The sequence below is a fragment of the Anser brachyrhynchus genome (genome assembly GCF_964034855.1).
Source record: "Anser brachyrhynchus genome assembly, chromosome: 3".
NCBI lineage: Eukaryota > Metazoa > Chordata > Aves > Anseriformes > Anatidae > Anser > Anser brachyrhynchus.
The window spans coordinates 68,743,570-68,761,518 of NC_137696.1; the positions used below are offsets into that span (position 1 = coordinate 68,743,570).

The 17,949-nt window shown below is 44.3% G+C and overlaps 1 protein-coding gene across 1 annotated transcript in view; it reads left to right on the forward strand.

Moving 5' to 3' along the window:
* The first annotated feature begins 3,949 nt into the window (after positions 1–3,949).
* MTCL3 (MTCL family member 3) overlaps positions 3,950–17,949 on the forward strand; it is a 31,638-nt gene continuing 17,638 nt past the window's right edge. Inside the window, exons 1-4 of the mRNA XM_080586794.1 lie at positions 3,950–4,133; positions 5,729–6,714; positions 7,023–7,247; positions 10,702–10,860. Coding sequence (XP_080442920.1) covers positions 5,794–6,714; positions 7,023–7,247; positions 10,702–10,860 — 1,305 coding nt within the window. The 5' untranslated portion in view covers positions 3,950–4,133; positions 5,729–5,793. The remainder of the gene's footprint in view (positions 4,134–5,728; positions 6,715–7,022; positions 7,248–10,701; positions 10,861–17,949) is intronic.

The window sequence follows — 17,949 nt, forward strand, 5'->3', positions numbered from 1 at the left end:
GCCGTGATGTAGCAGCCTCTGGCTGAGGAGCAGTCACTACAGAGGAGCAAAAAGAAGAGAGATGTGAAAACCAGGATCACCATTAACTTACAGAATAATATGGTGTAATAAATGGTGTATGCCAAAATAAATAACCCAGTTCAAACAAACTATTTGGTGCTGCCAGCACGTTCCTATTTCATGAGTAGTATGAACTTAAATGTTATTTATTTTTTGGTTTTACTTTTTCCCCAGTGTTATTCCTCTTTAACACAAAGCTTTTTATTTTTTTTATTTTTTTTTCCAGTATCATGATTTTATGCTGTGCAGTTCTGTTATGCAATATATCTGGAAAGCTTTTCCATTTCCAAATAAATAGGATAAGAGACCAGTGATAAAGTATTAATTGTTTATTCTCAAATTACTGCTTGATACAATAGACATCAGGGCCATTTAGTCAACATATTAGAAATTGGCGAACTGAAGTCTCAAACCTTCAATTTTCCATGGAAAGAGAAAAAAGACTGTGGTCTGATGTATAATTAGTCGTGTCCAGCACATCTCCTTGGGCAGGGAGACAAGCTGCCAGCTGGGGCAGTGCCAGCACCATGCAGCTAGCACAGCACACTCCAGTAGCTCCTCTTTCTGCCCCCGCATAGCCCAGGAGCTTCCCAAGAGAGCAGATGAGGTGAGTAAGCGATGTGGCCGAAGTATAGCAGCCAAGTGCCACCCAGAGAGCCTCCTGGAAAAACATCCTCTCCAAACAGCTTCTGAAATCTGCTCGTAAAGTATTTTTTAATGAAAGGTTGGAGGTCATGCTTTTAGGGTGTTATGTAAGGTGATTCTCATCTTCACCTTAGAAAAAACACTTATATGGCTTAGACTGAAACTGTGCTTGGAGAAGAAATGCTGCATCTCCTTTCTCTTTCTCTCTTCCCTTTTCAATCCGCTGCCTTTTCTTCTTTTGTACAACTACATATAACTAACTACAGTTGCAGGCTGGATTAAAAAATCTCTCTGTATGTGAACAAGTAGTAATGGAGACTAGAAAACAAGGTATTCACAATTTTAATTTGGGGTCAAAATACTTTTAGCCATTGAAGGCAAAGAAGTATTGGAAAAGTCTACCAGGGTGCAGCAGATGACCAATGCTCTGCATGACAAGAAATCTAAGGAGGAATAGTGAAAAAGAAATGAAGAAAATAACAGAAAGATGAAAAGAGAGAAGCAAATGTAGAGAGCGATATATCTATACATAACAGTTTAATAATTTTCTTATGGAGTCAAACCAAAGACCTATTTAGCTCACTGACAGGTGTCTGCCTGTGGCTGATAGTGGATGCTAGAGATCAACAGAAAACAAGATAATGTTATCACTCCCAGACAGTTTCCCAGATCAAACAAGTGGCATTGCAGAGGTTTTCTTGAGCTGTTAGTTTTGCCTTATTGCCTTCAGTTAATTTTCCTTCCTTGCCTTTGTTCAATCACTTTCTAAAGCCATGTAGACCATTAAATTCACAACACACCATGGCGGGGAGTTCCAGAGCTTAACCACAAGAACCATCTTCTTTATTATTTTGGAACTCATCATCTGCTTGTTTCTTTCACTCGGATTTGCATCTCATCCTTTATGGGAAGAGACTGTGAATAGCGCAAAAAGTAACACAAAATGAAGTAACGCTTTTTAGCCTCCTTACTAAGGGTTGCAGGGACCTGAGTCATATTTCCCCTCAGTCATCCCTCTTCTAGCCTGAAGTTATTCCTTGCACAGAGCTACTTCAGAACCTGGCTGCCCCTCTGCACCTTCTACCATGTCTGTGATGAGGGGACCAGAACCACACTTGGAAATCAGAATCTGTCTGTACCGTGAAATTATACCAGAGCAATAAAGATATTTCCTGTTTTCTTCTCTGTTTCTTCCTAAACAACTTCTAATATTTGATTTTCACTGTTTTGTCTGCCGTGGACATTTGTGTTAACGTATTTCACTGCATGACACCATTTAATTCCTGCATTGTTGTAGTCAGCTGAAAGCCCCTTGTTTTCTATGTAAAGTTCAAGTCTTTCTTTCTGTATATTATTTCCATCCACAGGTGGATGGAGAAAATAAATAAACAAACAAACAAACAAACAAATAAATAAATAAGTAAATTGAATTTTTACTGTATTAACATTTCTGTAATAGTTTTTTTCATGCTAGACTTATTCTTGAAAAGGACCTGCTGGTCATGTAAAAGGCCTACAGGATCCAGCAGCAAATTTCCTAATGGAAATATAGTTTTTATCAGTAAGAGATTACGCTTGTGCTCCCCTTCCTCCTCCTCCCCCTCAAATAAATGATATGAGCAGAAGCAATTTTGTACCCATGTCAATTTTTATAACTGTGTCAGCACTGACGTTTCAGCTAGAATAGAAAGTTTAAGAAGAAAGTCAACAATCCCAAATGAATCTGAGAGATAGGCAATTTTTTTCTACCATAAATAGTAGTACCATATCTTTACTATCAGATATATGGCCTGACAATATAGGTGAAGATAATATGATGACCTGCTTTTCAGTTGGACACTAACATGAGACAGGAAGGATCTTTATCTTCCCAACAGCGCAATGCAACTCGTAGTAGGCAGCATGGGATGTTATCACACCCCATTTTTGTTTTGACACAGAAAGTCTATCCAGACAATACAGAGGGAGCAGAAAGGATGCTAACTGCTATTCAGTGCTTAAAGGTAGGAATTGCTATGCTTTTCCTTCTGGAAGATGTTGTACAGATAAAATGATTTGTTATTGTGATGGCTTCATTGCCTTAATTCTGTATATTCAGGGAGACAAGGAGTCCAGAATCTATCTTCTATCAGAATCTACCCACCACTTTCTTAGGAAAACTACAACACATTGGGTGTATTTCTCGGTTCCAATTACAGAACTATTTTGTATTTTTATTCCTCGTTTCAAACAATCGCTCTGTTTAGTTGGTACGGCTGCAGTCAATACTTATGATGGTTTTCAAAACCCATATCCTTCAGCCTTAATCTTTCATTTCTCATTTTCTGGTTGTCCTCAACTCATCGCCTTTTTATATGTCCACTTCATGCAGTTCGGAACTGGAGGACATGCAGACAGGGGCGGTATCTTCCCGAATCCAAACACATGTACATATATATACACACAAAGGCATATATTTATATTGAGACACGTGTGCCATACATGTGTATATGCACAAACATTTATGTACATACGTATGTGTAATGTCTTTGTGTGTATATACTGTGCATCACGACGTATGGATGTATGAATATGCACACGGGTGGGGCCGTGGGGTGGAAACGCCCTGAGCGCCCGTTCTGCCCTCCTCGGAGGCAGGGAGAAGGAGGGAAAGCCCCTTTGAAAGCCCCTTTTCTGCTCCTCTTTGTCATCGGGAAAGGTTTTCAGCTCGACACGTTACAAGCCACCTAAGGTGCCCCAGAGCAAAGCCAAACTCCGCTGGCGGTGCACCAGGCAGGTGGAGCTCCCCCAGGTTAATCAGATGGCTGCCTCCGGGTTTTGCCCACGCCATGAATAAACAGTCACCGGTCGGTTAGTCCTATATTCACGCGAAGAAATAACGCCCGGGGGTTATCTTCAGTAGACCACAGTGCTTTGCCTTTGTTTCCACCTTTCCCGGCTCGTAGCAGGCTTTTGTCAAGGGGACGCGGTGCGGATCCGCTGCCCTGCGAGCGCAGATAAAGGCGGCGAACAAAGGAAAGCCTCCCTCTTACCGGCCTGCTGCTGATGCGCAAGGCGCCCGGCATCCCCGCCCGCTCGAAGCCGGCTCCCCTGGAGGAGCCGCTAAATAATTGATGGGGATCGATCGCCGGGGTGGATCGGGAAGGGAAGCCGGGCGCCTCCTTCCCCCATTTGCGCCGTAATCCGGTGGCACCGTGTGCAGATAGATAAGGAAGGGGACGCAACTCAGCCTTCAGGCCTGGGCGGGGTCCTCGCCGTCTCATCTTTTCTTTTCTCCGCTGCTCTCCTCCCTCTCCCCGGCCCGGTGAGGTCAGCTCATGAATATTGCTTCATTTTCCTGAGCGGCTCCGGCAGCGCTGGGGACCCCGTGCGCGGTGCCCGGCTCCCCGTGCATGCATTTCGCCAGCCGGGCAGCAGGCAGGGCGGTGGTGAGTAACGCGGCTGCTTTAGCCTCAAGCCTTTCTTCCTTTTTATTTCCTTTTTTTTTTTTTTTAATTATTATTTCTAAAGGTGGGGGGTGGGATGTTACTTCAGATTCAGATTCAACAAAAGCGCCGGGCGTGGAGGGGGAGCTGCGAGAAGCCTCCCACGCCTCTAAAACCCGGACAAAAGGCAGGCGTGCCCCGCCAGCCGCCACCCCCGGGAGGGACAGGGGTCGGGGGACAAGCGCCAGGGGCTGGGGACATCCCCACGCTGCCGGGTGGAGCCGCTGGACTCTCCCCTTTTGTTGCCGGCGTGTGTTTCTGCGCTTTTTCCACCTGCAGAGACGCAGCGTCCTGGCGCCACGTGGGCTCGCCACTGGAGGGGAGATGGGGTCGCGGAGTTTTGTGAGGGTTTTCGGAGGTTTCAGACCCGGGCTCAAACGGGGCTTGGGTTGTGGGGAAAAAAATAAATCAGGAAAACAGTAGGGAAGAGTCAGAGTTAAGAGGAAGGTGCAGGATCTAGGCTGAGCCCTGACTTCTTGCAGTTTCTTTAGGTTTGGCTTTCAAGAGTGGCTTTTTGGACCTGTCCAGCTCTGAAAAGCAGCAAAGCAGCAGTTTGGGAATTGTATTTATGGTGATTGCTAGAGAAGCAAAGCAAATCGGCGTTGTGGTGCAAGTCTAAGTTTTGGTAGGTTTACACTCCCATGCTCCCTTTTTGCTTATTAATGCCTGGGAAGATCCTGCCAAATTATGTTCTTCTGAGCATTAATTTTCAGTGTATTGGTTAAAATCAGGGTGATAATGACAGTGCATTTGAGAGGAAACCTTGTACCCCAGCCAGTGAGTGCAGAGCAAACACAGTGTCATTGTCTGGTGTGTTGCAGGGAGTAAACCAATTGTCAGGGTAGGGTATAATGTCTACATTGACTTTGACCAGTTGGCTTTTACTCTGTACTTTGTGGTGGGACAGTTGGGAATCATAAGGCTACATTAGGAATGCTATTTTGGCCCGCATTTTCCCTTTAAGGACAACTGAATAAAGGCTATGTGAAAACAGTTTATGGATCATAGCTATTATTTTTAGAATGCCTTACGGAACATCTTTGCAGCACGGTATGGCACCTAACAGCCCATTTCAGCCATCTGCTGTGGCCATGAAAACTCTAGGTCAGGCCCTACGGGGGAAAATTGCCACCTGAGCACCCGCAGGTGAATACCGTGTCACATCTAGTGCTGGGCTGGGGTGTACTCCTTCCTTAATCCCTATGTTTTGGAAATGTGCTGGAGGGATTCTGCCTCGGTGCTGCTTCAGTGTAACCGCTAGCAAGCCTGAACCGCTCCTTAGGTCTCGACAATGCTTCTGTGAAAGAAACTGATGCAAAGATGGGTGTAAAAGTTGATTCAGTGGCCCTTTTGCTCTTGGTTTGCGTGCCTTGCAGGCCTCACTTTGTGCCGAAGAGGCCCTGTCAAGGCTGAAGGAGGAGGCCCCGGGGGACGCAGGCAGGTGCAGCCGCAGCCCGCACCGGGCACACGGCGGGGCAGGGCCGGGGCCTCCTCCCTGTTCCCCCCCCCGACCGTCCTCCCCGCTTCTCCTCCCGCAGCCGGCCGGCCGGAGGAGGCGGAGGACGCCGCCGGCGATGGACTCTCCCCGCAGATAGCCGCCGCCATGAGCCAGCCGCCCGCAGGGGGCGCCGCCGCCGAGCCTCGCCTGCACCCGGAGGGCAGCAGCGGCAGGAAGCAGCCGCGGGCCTCCTCCCCGGCCAGGGCCCGCGACGCCCCCCCGCGACCCCCGCCCGCCGCCCGCGCCCCGCCCGCCGCCGCCGCGGCCGCCGCCGCCTCCTCCAAGGCCGGGGCCGGGGCCCCGCGGCCGCCGCCGGGCCAGGCGCCGAGGGGCGGCCGGGGCCGCGCCGCCGAGCGGCCGGGGCGGGGCGCGGCGCCGCCGGGCGCTGTCCAGCCCGGAGCCGGTGCTGAAGCGCCGCCCGCCGCCGAGCCCGGCGAGGAGGCGCCCCCTGCGGGCGGCGGCGGGGGGGAGCGGGAGCGGGAGCGGGAGCGGGAGGGGGCGGCGGCGCCGCAGCCTCAGCCGCAGCCGCCGCCGCCGCCGCCGCCGCCCAGGCAGTGGCGGGGGAAAGCGGGGCGGTCCCCGCTGAAGGGCGCGGGGGAGGCGGCCCCGGCGCCTCCATCTTCGGCGGGCGCCGCCAAGGGCCGCGGGGCGGCGGGCGGCGGCGGCGGGTTCTGGCGGGAGGGATGCCTGCAAAGTGAGCTCATCCAGTTCCACCTCAGGAAGGGGCTGGCGGCGGCCGCCCAGATGCAAACCAAGGGCAGCAACCACGGCAGCGGCGGCCCCGGCCCCGGCGCCGCCTCCGCCTCCGCCTCCCCGGCGGCCGCCGCCTCGGCCGAGCCTCCCCCTGCATCCTCCGCCTCCTCGCCCTCTGCCATGGCGGCGGCGGCCGGGGCCGAGGGGCTGCGGCAGGGCGAGGCGGGCGGCGGCGGCCGGAGCGGCACCCCGGAGGGCTCCCTGAGCCCGCAGCTGCAGGACGAGATGCAGGAGGAGATGGAGAAGCTGCGGGAGGAGAACGAGAGCCTCAAGGTGAGGGGCCGGCGGGCGGGAGGTGGTGGGTAGTGGGAGGTGGGAGCCGCGCTGCACAGCCCCGGGCCTGGGGGGCTTCCCTGCCGCCCTGTTCCCCGCGGGGTCTCTGAGACCCTGGCGGGCTCTCAGCCGCGCTTCCCTGCTTGGTTGCGGCGCTCCTGACGAGCTCGGCGGCACTTAGGCGGTGTCCCCGCGGGGACCGGGGCCGGTCCCCACGCTCTGTGTTGGCCGCCTTCCCCCCGTGCTTGCTGGCGTTTGTGTTTTTGACCCACCTGTTGCGTCCCCGCCCCTTCTCGCCCCGGTGCCAGAACGAGATAGATGAGCTGAGGACCGAGATGGACGAGATGAGGGACAGCTTCTTCGAGGAGGACGCTTGTCAGCTTCAAGAGATGCGCCACGAGCTGGAGCGAGCCAACAAGAACTGCCGGATCCTCCAGTACCGGCTGCGCAAGGCCGAGCGCAAGAGGCTCCGCTACGCGCAGACCGGCGAGATCGACGGCGAGCTCCTGCGCAGCATGGAGCAGGACCTCAAGGTACGGGCGTGAGCAGGTGTCGAGGAGAGGGTGCGCCAGGGACGGAGACACGGACGTGCTCTCGGCCCTCATGACTCAGGCGTTTCCATCCCTTCTGTTGTACACCGCGCACCCCACACGGCACGTAGGATTGCAGCGGCCAAGCCTACTGTAGTAATAGAAGCCCTTCAGTGAGTGGCCCGGTGGTGAGGCTTCGTGGGTAGGCTGTTCTCAGCTTTGGTCCAATCATTTTTCGTGAAGGTAATGTGCAATAAGTGACTCAAATACAAATTGGGGTCTAGAGTTTTGGATCTTTTATGATGAACACAAGCCATGTCCTACCACACAAAATTAGATCAGCCTCACTGAACAGCCCCACTGTTGTAGGGGATTGCAGTGCTCTTTTGTAAAGATTTCAGAGGACTGTTATATTAAATACATAAAATCCTGACTCTGTGGGTGTCAGTGGAAAAACTGTTATTTTCAGCGAAGCCAGGATTTTCCACATCCACCTGAAACTGTAGATGCAGCCCATCAAACTTCAGTGTGTCATCAGCTGTATTTAATCCATAGCATCTGAATGAACCACAGCCTGTTGCAGAGGACAAGTTTCAGTCTTTGTTTAAAGACTGACATTAGTAAATAATGTATCATCTTCATTCTAGATTGCTCCAATTACAGGGGGAAAAAAAAGTTTCTTTTGCTAGTTGGAAGTTGTTTAATTTTTGCTTCCATACTGTAGATTTTGTTAAGGCTGTTACTGAATCAGCACTTCTAAACCTTCTTCAGTTGATGGGTCTACCAGGCATTTCTCATGGAAAGGCAGACTTCTGTTACAGCAAATTGGAGCTTATTGACCATGCTGCTGCCTGGGACTAGTCACCTGTGTTGAATTCTGTGGACCGCAGTTGGAAATGATAATTTAGTACATGGTCATGAACAGGTCAATTTCAAACTTCTTTCTGATAAATGCAATGGATTGAGAGTCTGTTATGCCCAGCCCTGTTTTTCAGACTTGGATCATCTTTTCTGAAAAGTTTCCAGCTTGTCATCATTCTTACTGAAACATAGATACCAGACCAAGGCATGTTCCAGTAATTTTCTTGCTAATGCTATTAAAAATGCTAATATACTTCTCAGTATTTCTATTTGATACTCCTTTTCTGTGCACATTAAAAAAACACATTTGCTGTTTTGGCCATGACAGTTGTATAAGTAGCTGCTCACGTGGCTACAGACAACCTTGTGCCTTCCTGCTCAGAAATAAAACTAGTGAAATGTTTTTTTGATGCACCCTACTCAGGGGTCAGGTAGAATTTCTGATCAAAACAAGGGGCATTTTGCATGCTCAAAATGATGTGAACAGTTGTGCTACACAACTTGCAGGCAGAATTTGAACGGGAACCTTCCTGTCCCAAGTGAACATTGTTATTCCAGCTTCTAGAGTTGATTTCTTTGTTGGCTCTATGCTACTTTGTATTAGCAAGTGATTTAAACAGAGGGCTGGGAGGGAAGTCGACTCCGTAGTTAGGTGCTCACCTGCCACATAGGAGGTACCAGCTAAGGCCTCAGGTTGAACAAAGGACTCTCTTCAATTAGGACTTCTCCTATGTCTTTCCTAATAACCATGCAACTTACTACTTGGGAAGGAATAATGATTTGATGATTGTGTTGTGCTTTGGGGTAGGGATGTTTGTCAAGTGCCATATTTCTGCCAAACTGAATTTCTGGTTCTTGCTAGCCATATTTGTAACTCATGTGCAGTTCTTTGTAGTGATCCCAAATCTGCTTCTGAAGAATTTCTATCCAAAATAACGTTCTCCATTTTACAAGGGTGATATGTTACGGGACTTGGTTCTTCAGAGGTACGGTCTTGCATACAGCTGTGTTAAAATGCATCTTGAATAAGTAAGCCCCAATTCCCCGGTGATCTCGAATGCTCTGTAGGATTTACCTGCATTAATTACCACTCCGCCAAATTTTGTTGCAAAACATCACTACCAGTAAGGATTTTGTTATTTCATTGTATTTACTGATTCAGAGTGTAACTACGGGCTGCAGACAGATTCTGATAGGATGCTGTTGAAAATATTTCCCCAATGATTTTCCATTTACTTTGGTTGGACAACTAGATGAGCAGTTTAATACTGACTATGGGAAAAGCCATCAAAATACAGCCCTGTGGTGTGATTCTCAGCTCATCTTGCAGTCTCTTTGGAGTATGCTTATAATTGAAATTCCCCTCCACCCTCTCTTTCTGTTGGGCATTATGTGTCTTGAGTGTGTGTGCAGTGGGGGAGGTTATTGAATGGTCTTGTGCCACACTGCAGTGTTGTATCAGTAATTCACACACACTGTGTTTCTTGTCAGGGGAGGCTGACTCACGAGCTGCTGCTGTTTTCTGATGGATCGGATTCTTCTAGACTGCTTGCTTACAGTTATTATTTTTTCTTTAGAGCTTTAGTATGTCAAAGAGAGTTCTTTGACATAAGGATTGCTGTAGTGAAAGCCCTAACGCAAGCTCTCTGAGCTCCCCTAAATAATGTTAGGAAGGGTAAATTTTACTTTCTGATGTTCTAAAAAAGCATGAAATTTGCCTTTTCAAATTATATGTCTAAATCACCATCATAGCAGTGATTAGCATATATTTAAACATTTTTAGTGTATGATTATAGTTTCTAGTGGTTTCACCAAATACAATGCAAATAGCTTGAATGGCAAAATTCTTATTACCTTACCTGAGGAAAAGGAATTAGATATTGTCATGTTCGTTTTAGCTCTTCCTGTGAAAATGCAAGTTAGAAACAAACAACCAAAAACAACTACAGAAAACCACCTCATATTCATTTTAATTTAAAAATATTGACAACATTTGGAGAAATACAAGGTCTGTAAGAATGTTGTTTGTTCATAATTTACTGTTTAAATTAGCCAGTAGTACTCAATGCCAAATAGATTATCTGTCTGTGAAGGAGAGAGAAACTGAAAGGGTAGAAATAAAGGTTCATCCATTTGTGGTTCTATGCAATGGACAGGTACAGTAGGCCTGGAGAAGGTGGGCCCTGATGCTTTTCCACATGTCAAGTGTTTGAAGGGCATATCCCTTAGTGCATTGAAAAGCATGGGCTGGCAGTGGCTGAAAGGAAACAGATGCTGCACTGTCTCCACGAATAATGAAGATACTGTTTCATTGTTGATGTAACAGAAACGAAGAAATAGTTGGTTACCAGTGGTTGCAGTGAAGTCCGCAAGAAGAACATGCCAGCTTTTTGTAGGAATTGTCTTGAATTTTGAATCGTTTGGAATTCTATCTGTGTATGCCATTTTCTACATGTTTCCTTACGTGCCGCTTCCATAAGAACATCAGAATTGACCTGTAAATGGTTGCTTAGACACTAAGCACTTCAGCACTAATTCTTTTGTAATTCTTTTTTTTTTCTTCTTCTTCTTTCTTTTGAAATACCACTTCATTTAGGTTGCAAAAGATGTATCAGTGAGACTTCATCATGAGTTAGAAAATGTGGAAGAGAAACGTACAATAACAGAAGATGAAAATGAAAAATTAAGGCAGCAGCTTATAGAAGTTGAAACTGCAAAACAAGCACTACAGAATGAACTGGAAAAAATGAAAGAGGTTAGTGTTGCTATTTACTTCTACACAAAGTATTTGAAGTTCTCAAATTTTTATTGTTAAAATTATCATTTTTCTTCCTGTAACTTGTTTTGGGGGGCATAAAATATGACAGATAAAAGTTGAAAGTAGCAAAGAGTGCTAAGATACAGATTGATGACTGGGAAGTTGAGAATGAACTAAAATATTGAGTGATTTCTGGAAGAAATGGAAAGCAAACTGTGGCTTTGTTTTTCTCAGGCTGGGAGGGAAATATAGAACTGATAGTAACAGAGTTCAGAAGATTTGAGACTTTGTGCTTAAGTTAAGACGTGTGGATAGAATGTTGAAAGGAGTCAAAGGCATCTGACTTCACAAATGATGTTCCTCCCACATTTTTACAAAGACCAGTATTTTCCCTTTGCAAGGGACTGGCAGGCACACTAAGACAGGGAATCGAGACATCTCCATGTTGTTCAGGCATGCTCTTTTGGAGTACTGAAGACTGGGGGACTCTACCTGCCCTTTCAGTCTTAGCATAATTTTATTTTACATCTAATTCATCTACAAAATTACTCCATTTGCCATTAGATAGATGCTAGATACCATCCCATTAAGTAAGCAGAAAATTGTATTACCGTGGTAATAGCCTGGCTGACAGAGATAATAAAGCATGCAGTAAAAGGAGAAACTGTTGAATAAGAATGAATTCTCGGGACAGATTTTAGAAACAACTCTCATGTCCAATATTTAAAATTCAATGAATGACACTGATTTTCACATTTAGTAATATTCCCTAACAGAAATGCCAATATCTACTTTGATCTTACATGAAGCAGAAGAGATGTATTTCAGTTGTTAAGAAGGACAGGAGATTCTCAGTTGTATGATAAGTTACAGTATTTTAAGAATTGCAAATGCTTACTCTAAGTGATATAGTATTAAAAATTTTCATATGTTTCCTTTACAGGAACTGAATTTCAACCATGTTAGTAGAGGATAAACAGGTGGTTATTTTTTGTCACCTTCTGCTGCTTTTCCAGATAATTGCAGATTTGAAAAGGGCATGAAATCTGAGCCTTATTTAGCTTCCTCTCCTCTCTTGAGATTTCCTTTTTCTGTTTTCACTCTGGTCTATGCCGTCAAATACCACTCAGTTTCCGGGACCATCTTATTTACGACAGCATGATCTTTCTGTAATTGTTCTTACAACTTGTTGTTAAGCTTGACTTTACTCCAAGTTTTCAATGTTTCTTGTCCTTCAGACTCTACTTTCTTGTAGATTCCTATTTCTGAATCCTTTCCTCCTGCTCTGTGATGGGTTGTACCACAGGTAGCTTATTTGCTTTTCCCTCGCTTCTTCTTATGGGTCTTTGCACTACAGTGAAACGTAGTGGCATTTTAATACCTTGCATTCTTTGGGAGCTATGTAGCTGCAGGAAATTAACCCAATAATTAGGCTTCCTCATCTCTTTCATCAGAGGTCTTTTTCTCCTTATCCTGTCTCTTCCCTCTGGCCCACTAGGCTGAACTGTGGTTCTGCTGTTCTCATATTCCACTTCTTTTTTAGCTTAGGTATTTGCATCTTTCTGTCTTTGCCCTCGGAAGCCATCAATGGAAGGATACTTCAGGCTCCAGAACAAAAAATGTTGTATTTAAGCTAGGGGCTCTTCTACATGATACTATTTTCCTGAAGCTGAAGCAGATGAATGATTCCCTTTGGCACAGAATGGGGGCACTGAGCCAGAGCTCAGAAATACATTAAGACTCTACACCAGAGTAGAGGTGGAGCTGGTGAAGAGTCAGAAATACATCCTTATACTGATCTGGGGAGAGCTGCCATGCCCAGTTATTATGTGTGTCATCAGAATTAGGCAGGAGTTTTCATTTATATATTTCACAGAGGCTGCTGAGTTTCAGTGAGCAGGAGGAGGCTATTTGTCAGACTAGGACCTTCAGCACAGGGTGGGAGATGTTGGAGAATGGTTGAGGAGATGCAAGTCAGAGAAAAGCAAGTTTGAAGCAAAGGCAAATTATTATGCACTTTGCAAACATGCCATGACTTTGGGAGCCAACGGAAGGATGCTGATGAAGAACACTAATGCTTAAAAATTTGAAATTTAGAATCTGTGAAAAAACTATGAAAATGTTAACATGAAACAACCCATAGTAGTCTAAAGTGAATTAGATTTTTTCTGTGACAAAAGCTTTTTCTTATTCTTCAGCAATTGGAGGTTTTGTATGTCACTGTCAGATAGTCATAACATTAACCTGTGTGCTTGTGAGTTATTTCCTGTGGTTTCACAGTATTACAACCCTATCTTATTTCAGTACACCCATTATAACCAATGGAACCTCCTCCTCAAGTAAGTTCTAATCAGCATAAATAGGAATGTAGAGTCAAGGCCTTTTGTCTGGATTGTGTTCTTCACTTTACTGCGCTTTGAATTAATGGCAGAATACACTCTAAAGTCAATGAAGCTTTTTGATTTTACAGCATAGTAGCAGTGCTCAGAGTATATATATCTGATTTCTGTACTTTTATGTTACCTAGTGTACTGCAGAAACACAGACCTAATTTTGTGCACCAGCTGATAAAACTTCCCATTCTTCTCAAAATCTATTTATTTATAACTGCCATGGGAAATTTGTTCTCCTTTTATGATGAATGGTGTGAGGTAGCAAAGAAAGGTTGAAAGACTTAATAGAAAATGTTGGAGGCAGAAACAGCATTTTTTGTCAGTTGGTCTCCAGAGTGTGACCAGAGCCAAAGCTTTCTGTGTAGATTCTATATTGTTTTAATATACAAGACTTGACCGCAAACATGTCTATAATATAAATGCTAGCAGATGTGTTTGTGTAGACAAAGCTAGAGTGTGGAGACAAATCCAGAGGTCTCCACTGAACATTTTGGGGTGAATATAGACTTGTGAATGTATTAGTACAGAGAGGTAGGAAATAGTTGCAATTTCCTTTCCTGGTTTGGAGCTTTTGGAAATATATATAAATATATATGCATATAATATATATATATCATGACAAACAGAAGTTGTTGTTGATTGCAGCAGAAGCTTGCAAGCATCCAAGGTTTGGAAGGTGTTCCGGCAAGGCATATGTTTTCTAACAGTTACTCTTACTTGCAGTCCCCCAACCTGCAGGTATTTCATTTTGCAGTGTTATTCCTGTGTGCATCCACATGGAAACACAAGATTTTTAATCTAGGTTGTCAATTTTCAGAATTTATTTCTAGCAACCACTGCTGATTTCCTCTTTATTGTTTGATATTATTAATTGTAATGCTTTTTTTTTTTTTTTTGGAAGCTAAGAACAAACTAGAGAAATAAAGTGTTTCCTGAAAGAAAGAGAAAGCAACTGTAGCTAGATGCAATTTTTAAATGTAGAAAAAAAAAAAGTTAATGACTTACATCCCTTAACATATTCATTAATTTGTTTTTAGTTCTTACACTCATTTTAGATATGCAGTAAGAAAAGTAAGTAGTATTCAAATTGGCAACGATACTCCTACTGACAGAAGCTTAATAATGCAAAATATGGTAAGCATTTGTTGAAGCCTAATTAACACTTACAGACCTTTTAATGATGAAGTATGAAGACAAAATAAGAATTCATTCCTTTGCTATAAGAAACATGTAATATATAGGAAATGCCCAGTTAGCCGTGTTTTAGAAGGTTTGTTGTGAGAGAAACGAAGAAGGAGGAGAGTATGACGGATGTACTGGACCCTGGGCTTTATAAATCCTCATTGCAATGCAGATATGTAATTGCAGGAGGCACAGTGTTTTTTTCAGAGACATACGTCTTTATGGATAGAAATAGATTGCTCTGCTAGTGCTCCAAGCTGGGCAGATGCAAGATAGCTCAGTTCTTACAGCCACGTTAGAGTAATGTCATCAAGCTGACGTTTTCTTCTTCTAAGCTCTGGTTATTGGCTCAGGTAGAGAGGTTGAGACAACCATTGCTACATGGCATGAACCAGAGACATCTTGTGCCCAGTCAATTCAGAGTGCAGGCAGAGGAGTTTACATCTCTCTGCATGGATCTGTGTTTTCCTGGAGTGGTGCCTGTCTTGTCAGTCTGTTTTGTACATTGCGTGAAGATGGAAGAAGTCAGCATGATCTAGGGAGCTGGGTACTGGACTTGCAAGGAGGAATTTGAATTCTGTTCCTGATTTTGATACAAACTGGCTGCGGGACCATAGGAAAGTAATTACACCTTTCTGCTTACTCTTGCAACATTTGTTCTGCCCTGTTTATGTAACCTGTGGGCACAGATTAGATCTCCATACATCACTGAGTGCTCAGGCTGAGCAGAAATCAGGACAGTAGCTGGAGATTTCACAACAAAAGCTGCTGTCAAGGAAAGAAAGAAGAAAAACAAAACAAAACAAAACAAACAAACAAAAAAAAAAACAAAAAAAAAAAAAAAAACAAAAAAACAACCCACCACCACAAAAAACAAAACTGGAGAGCTGTGAAAAGAACTGGTAAGGGATAATCTCATCCCAGTCCCCTTGATCACCAATATCAGCCACTATGTCTCCTTGATAAAAATCTCTCATTATTTTTCTCTCTAAGTCTCTTCTTCTGTCATTTAACCACAACCACGGATTTCTACTCTATCTCTCTGTCTCCTATAACTCTTGAAGTTTCAGATTCTTTACGTTCTTTCCGGATCTTGATCCCATGTCTTTCCCCCTCTTTCCCCCCTTTCTCCCCCCCCATGTGTGATCTTTGTAATGGAGCCTTTGCTTGGCTGTTTTTCTGTCTTCTGGTTCTTAAGTCCCAGTCTTAGCCTTTTCCCTCCCTTTCCCATCTTCCCTTCTTCCTTCCAACTCTTTATCAGTGTCCAACCACCCCCTGTATTTTAAGACTATTCCAGTTCAGTTTCCTCATATTCTACTGCAAATATATTATCCCCTTTTCTTACAATTTCTCTCTTCTCCAAAATTTGTTCTTTCCCCCTGATTCTTCTGCCTGCTCACATCAATCTCTCAGCTTCTTTGGTTTGTTCTGAGCCTTCCTTTGTTTCCAAGTCTTAACTCTTCACTTTTGCATCTGGATTGAGGGCAGTGGAGGGTCATTCACTCTACTGTGAAACAGCAACTATATCAATTATATCAGCAACTATGAGCACAAGAGAAAATGTTTCTGGTTGTAATGCCTGGCTTCAGCCTTTCTTAGGCCAATATGGAGCAATAGTAGCAGGAGTAGTTAGGCATTGTCTTCTGGAGTTGGAACATAATCTGTCAGCTTGAGTAGATGTACAGATTGACAGCTAGGGAGGGAGAGTATGTGATAGTTTATAAATACAGATTTTTCTGCAATTTAAGCTGGTAAACTCCAAGAAATAATTACCTGGTGATCTATAGGAATGGAAGATTTTAGAAGGAATACTATTGGGCAAGTCATGATTGGATGAAATACAAAAGCACAAAGTATATATTGTATATTGACACAAAAATATTCAAGAACAGATGCATACTGGAACCTCTCAAAAGAACAGTTGCTAGAATAACTTAATATGAGCAAACCAGGATATTCTGTTCTTGGAGAGAGAATCACTTTGCTGAAGTTTTCTAAAATATTAACAATGTTAATGTCTTCAACACATTGCAGAAATCACGTCTTCTAGTTGTGTGAAAAAGCTTTCATCTATTTCCTCGTGTTCATCAGATGGTCTGTAGCAAATATCCAAAAAGATGTTACCCATGCTTCTCTGTCCTTTGAGCCTTACCCATAGCTTGTAGCTAGCCCGTCACCCATAACAGTGCAATGCATTTGAACTTTGCATAAAGTTTTTTTCCCTCACCATTAGAGATCATATCAATCTATGGCAGCACTCCAGGCATGTGAGCTATCCCGTCCTGTCTCCCATGTGATCCCAGCAAGGTCATAGCTCTGTAACTGGGTGTGGATTTCTAACTTGTGTTTCTTTCCCATGCTGCATGCATACAAGTCACAGGAGATAGTCACCTGGTTGTGCTGCTTTGACGGAGAACATTTGAGTCCTCTATCGTGCTGTCCTCCAGTAACTTCCTAATTGGGCCACTATTCTTCCATTTCAAGTTTAATGTCTTTCCAAACAGCTACAATGGAGGGAGCAGGGACAAGGTAGAGAGAGAGATGAGATGTTATTACGCCTGCTGATGGAGCTGATCAGCTTCATAGGATCAGTGTAGTAAACCAGTATTCTTCGAAGAGTAATTTACTTGCTCCTGGCACCAGATGGCAGCAGGGTAGGTTTTAATAAGTCTTTCACAAGCCCAGTTCCTCCCTGGGTTTTTTGGAGGACTCAAATATAAGTTGCGGCAGCACTGCTACTAGAGGTCCCTTTAAGCAGAGTGCTTTAGTGATCTGGAGTCTGTTTGTTGCCTCATGAAAATTCAAGTTGCTTTGGTGAACAGCAGCATGATTATGAAATTTCTTTTAAAAAAGATTAGAAACAAATCTCTGCCTTGGTTTATGCACGAAAAAGCAAAACAAAATCCGGTGTCTCCAAACCTGGCTCAGTTATTCTCTAAGTGTCACATCCCTGCAGACGCAGAATCCCCATTTACTTTTGTCAGACTTGCTTATGTGGAATTCTATTACATTTGGTATCCTGCCTAAATGTTTTGTTCCTTTACAAACAGTACTCGGCAGGGAATACTGTTCATAATCTGTGAGGGTGTGATTCTGACTTCTTTGCTCAGAGCACACTGTGATCAGTTCCACTGATTTCACAGTGAGCAGGATAAGCGGAGTTTACTTGAGTTTAGTTTTCTGAGAATGTGAAAAGAATAATAATGGAGAAATAAATTAATTTCTGTTACAAAATCTGTATTAATAATTCTCTGAAAATGTCATGACACAAGGGGGAAAAAAAGTACATTTGCAAAGCAGTTTATACTTAAACCTCATAAAATTACATTTTAATTATGTGCTAGCCATCAGCAATTCATGAGCTGCGTGCTTCAAAGAGAGTTTATCAGAACTGAAAATAAACAGCCTGATTGTCAATAATAATAAACTTCAAAACATATATAATAAATAGAGAAAGATTTCAAAAGGATAAAGCTGGAAAGATATCTCATTGTGAAGAGGTTTTGTGAGG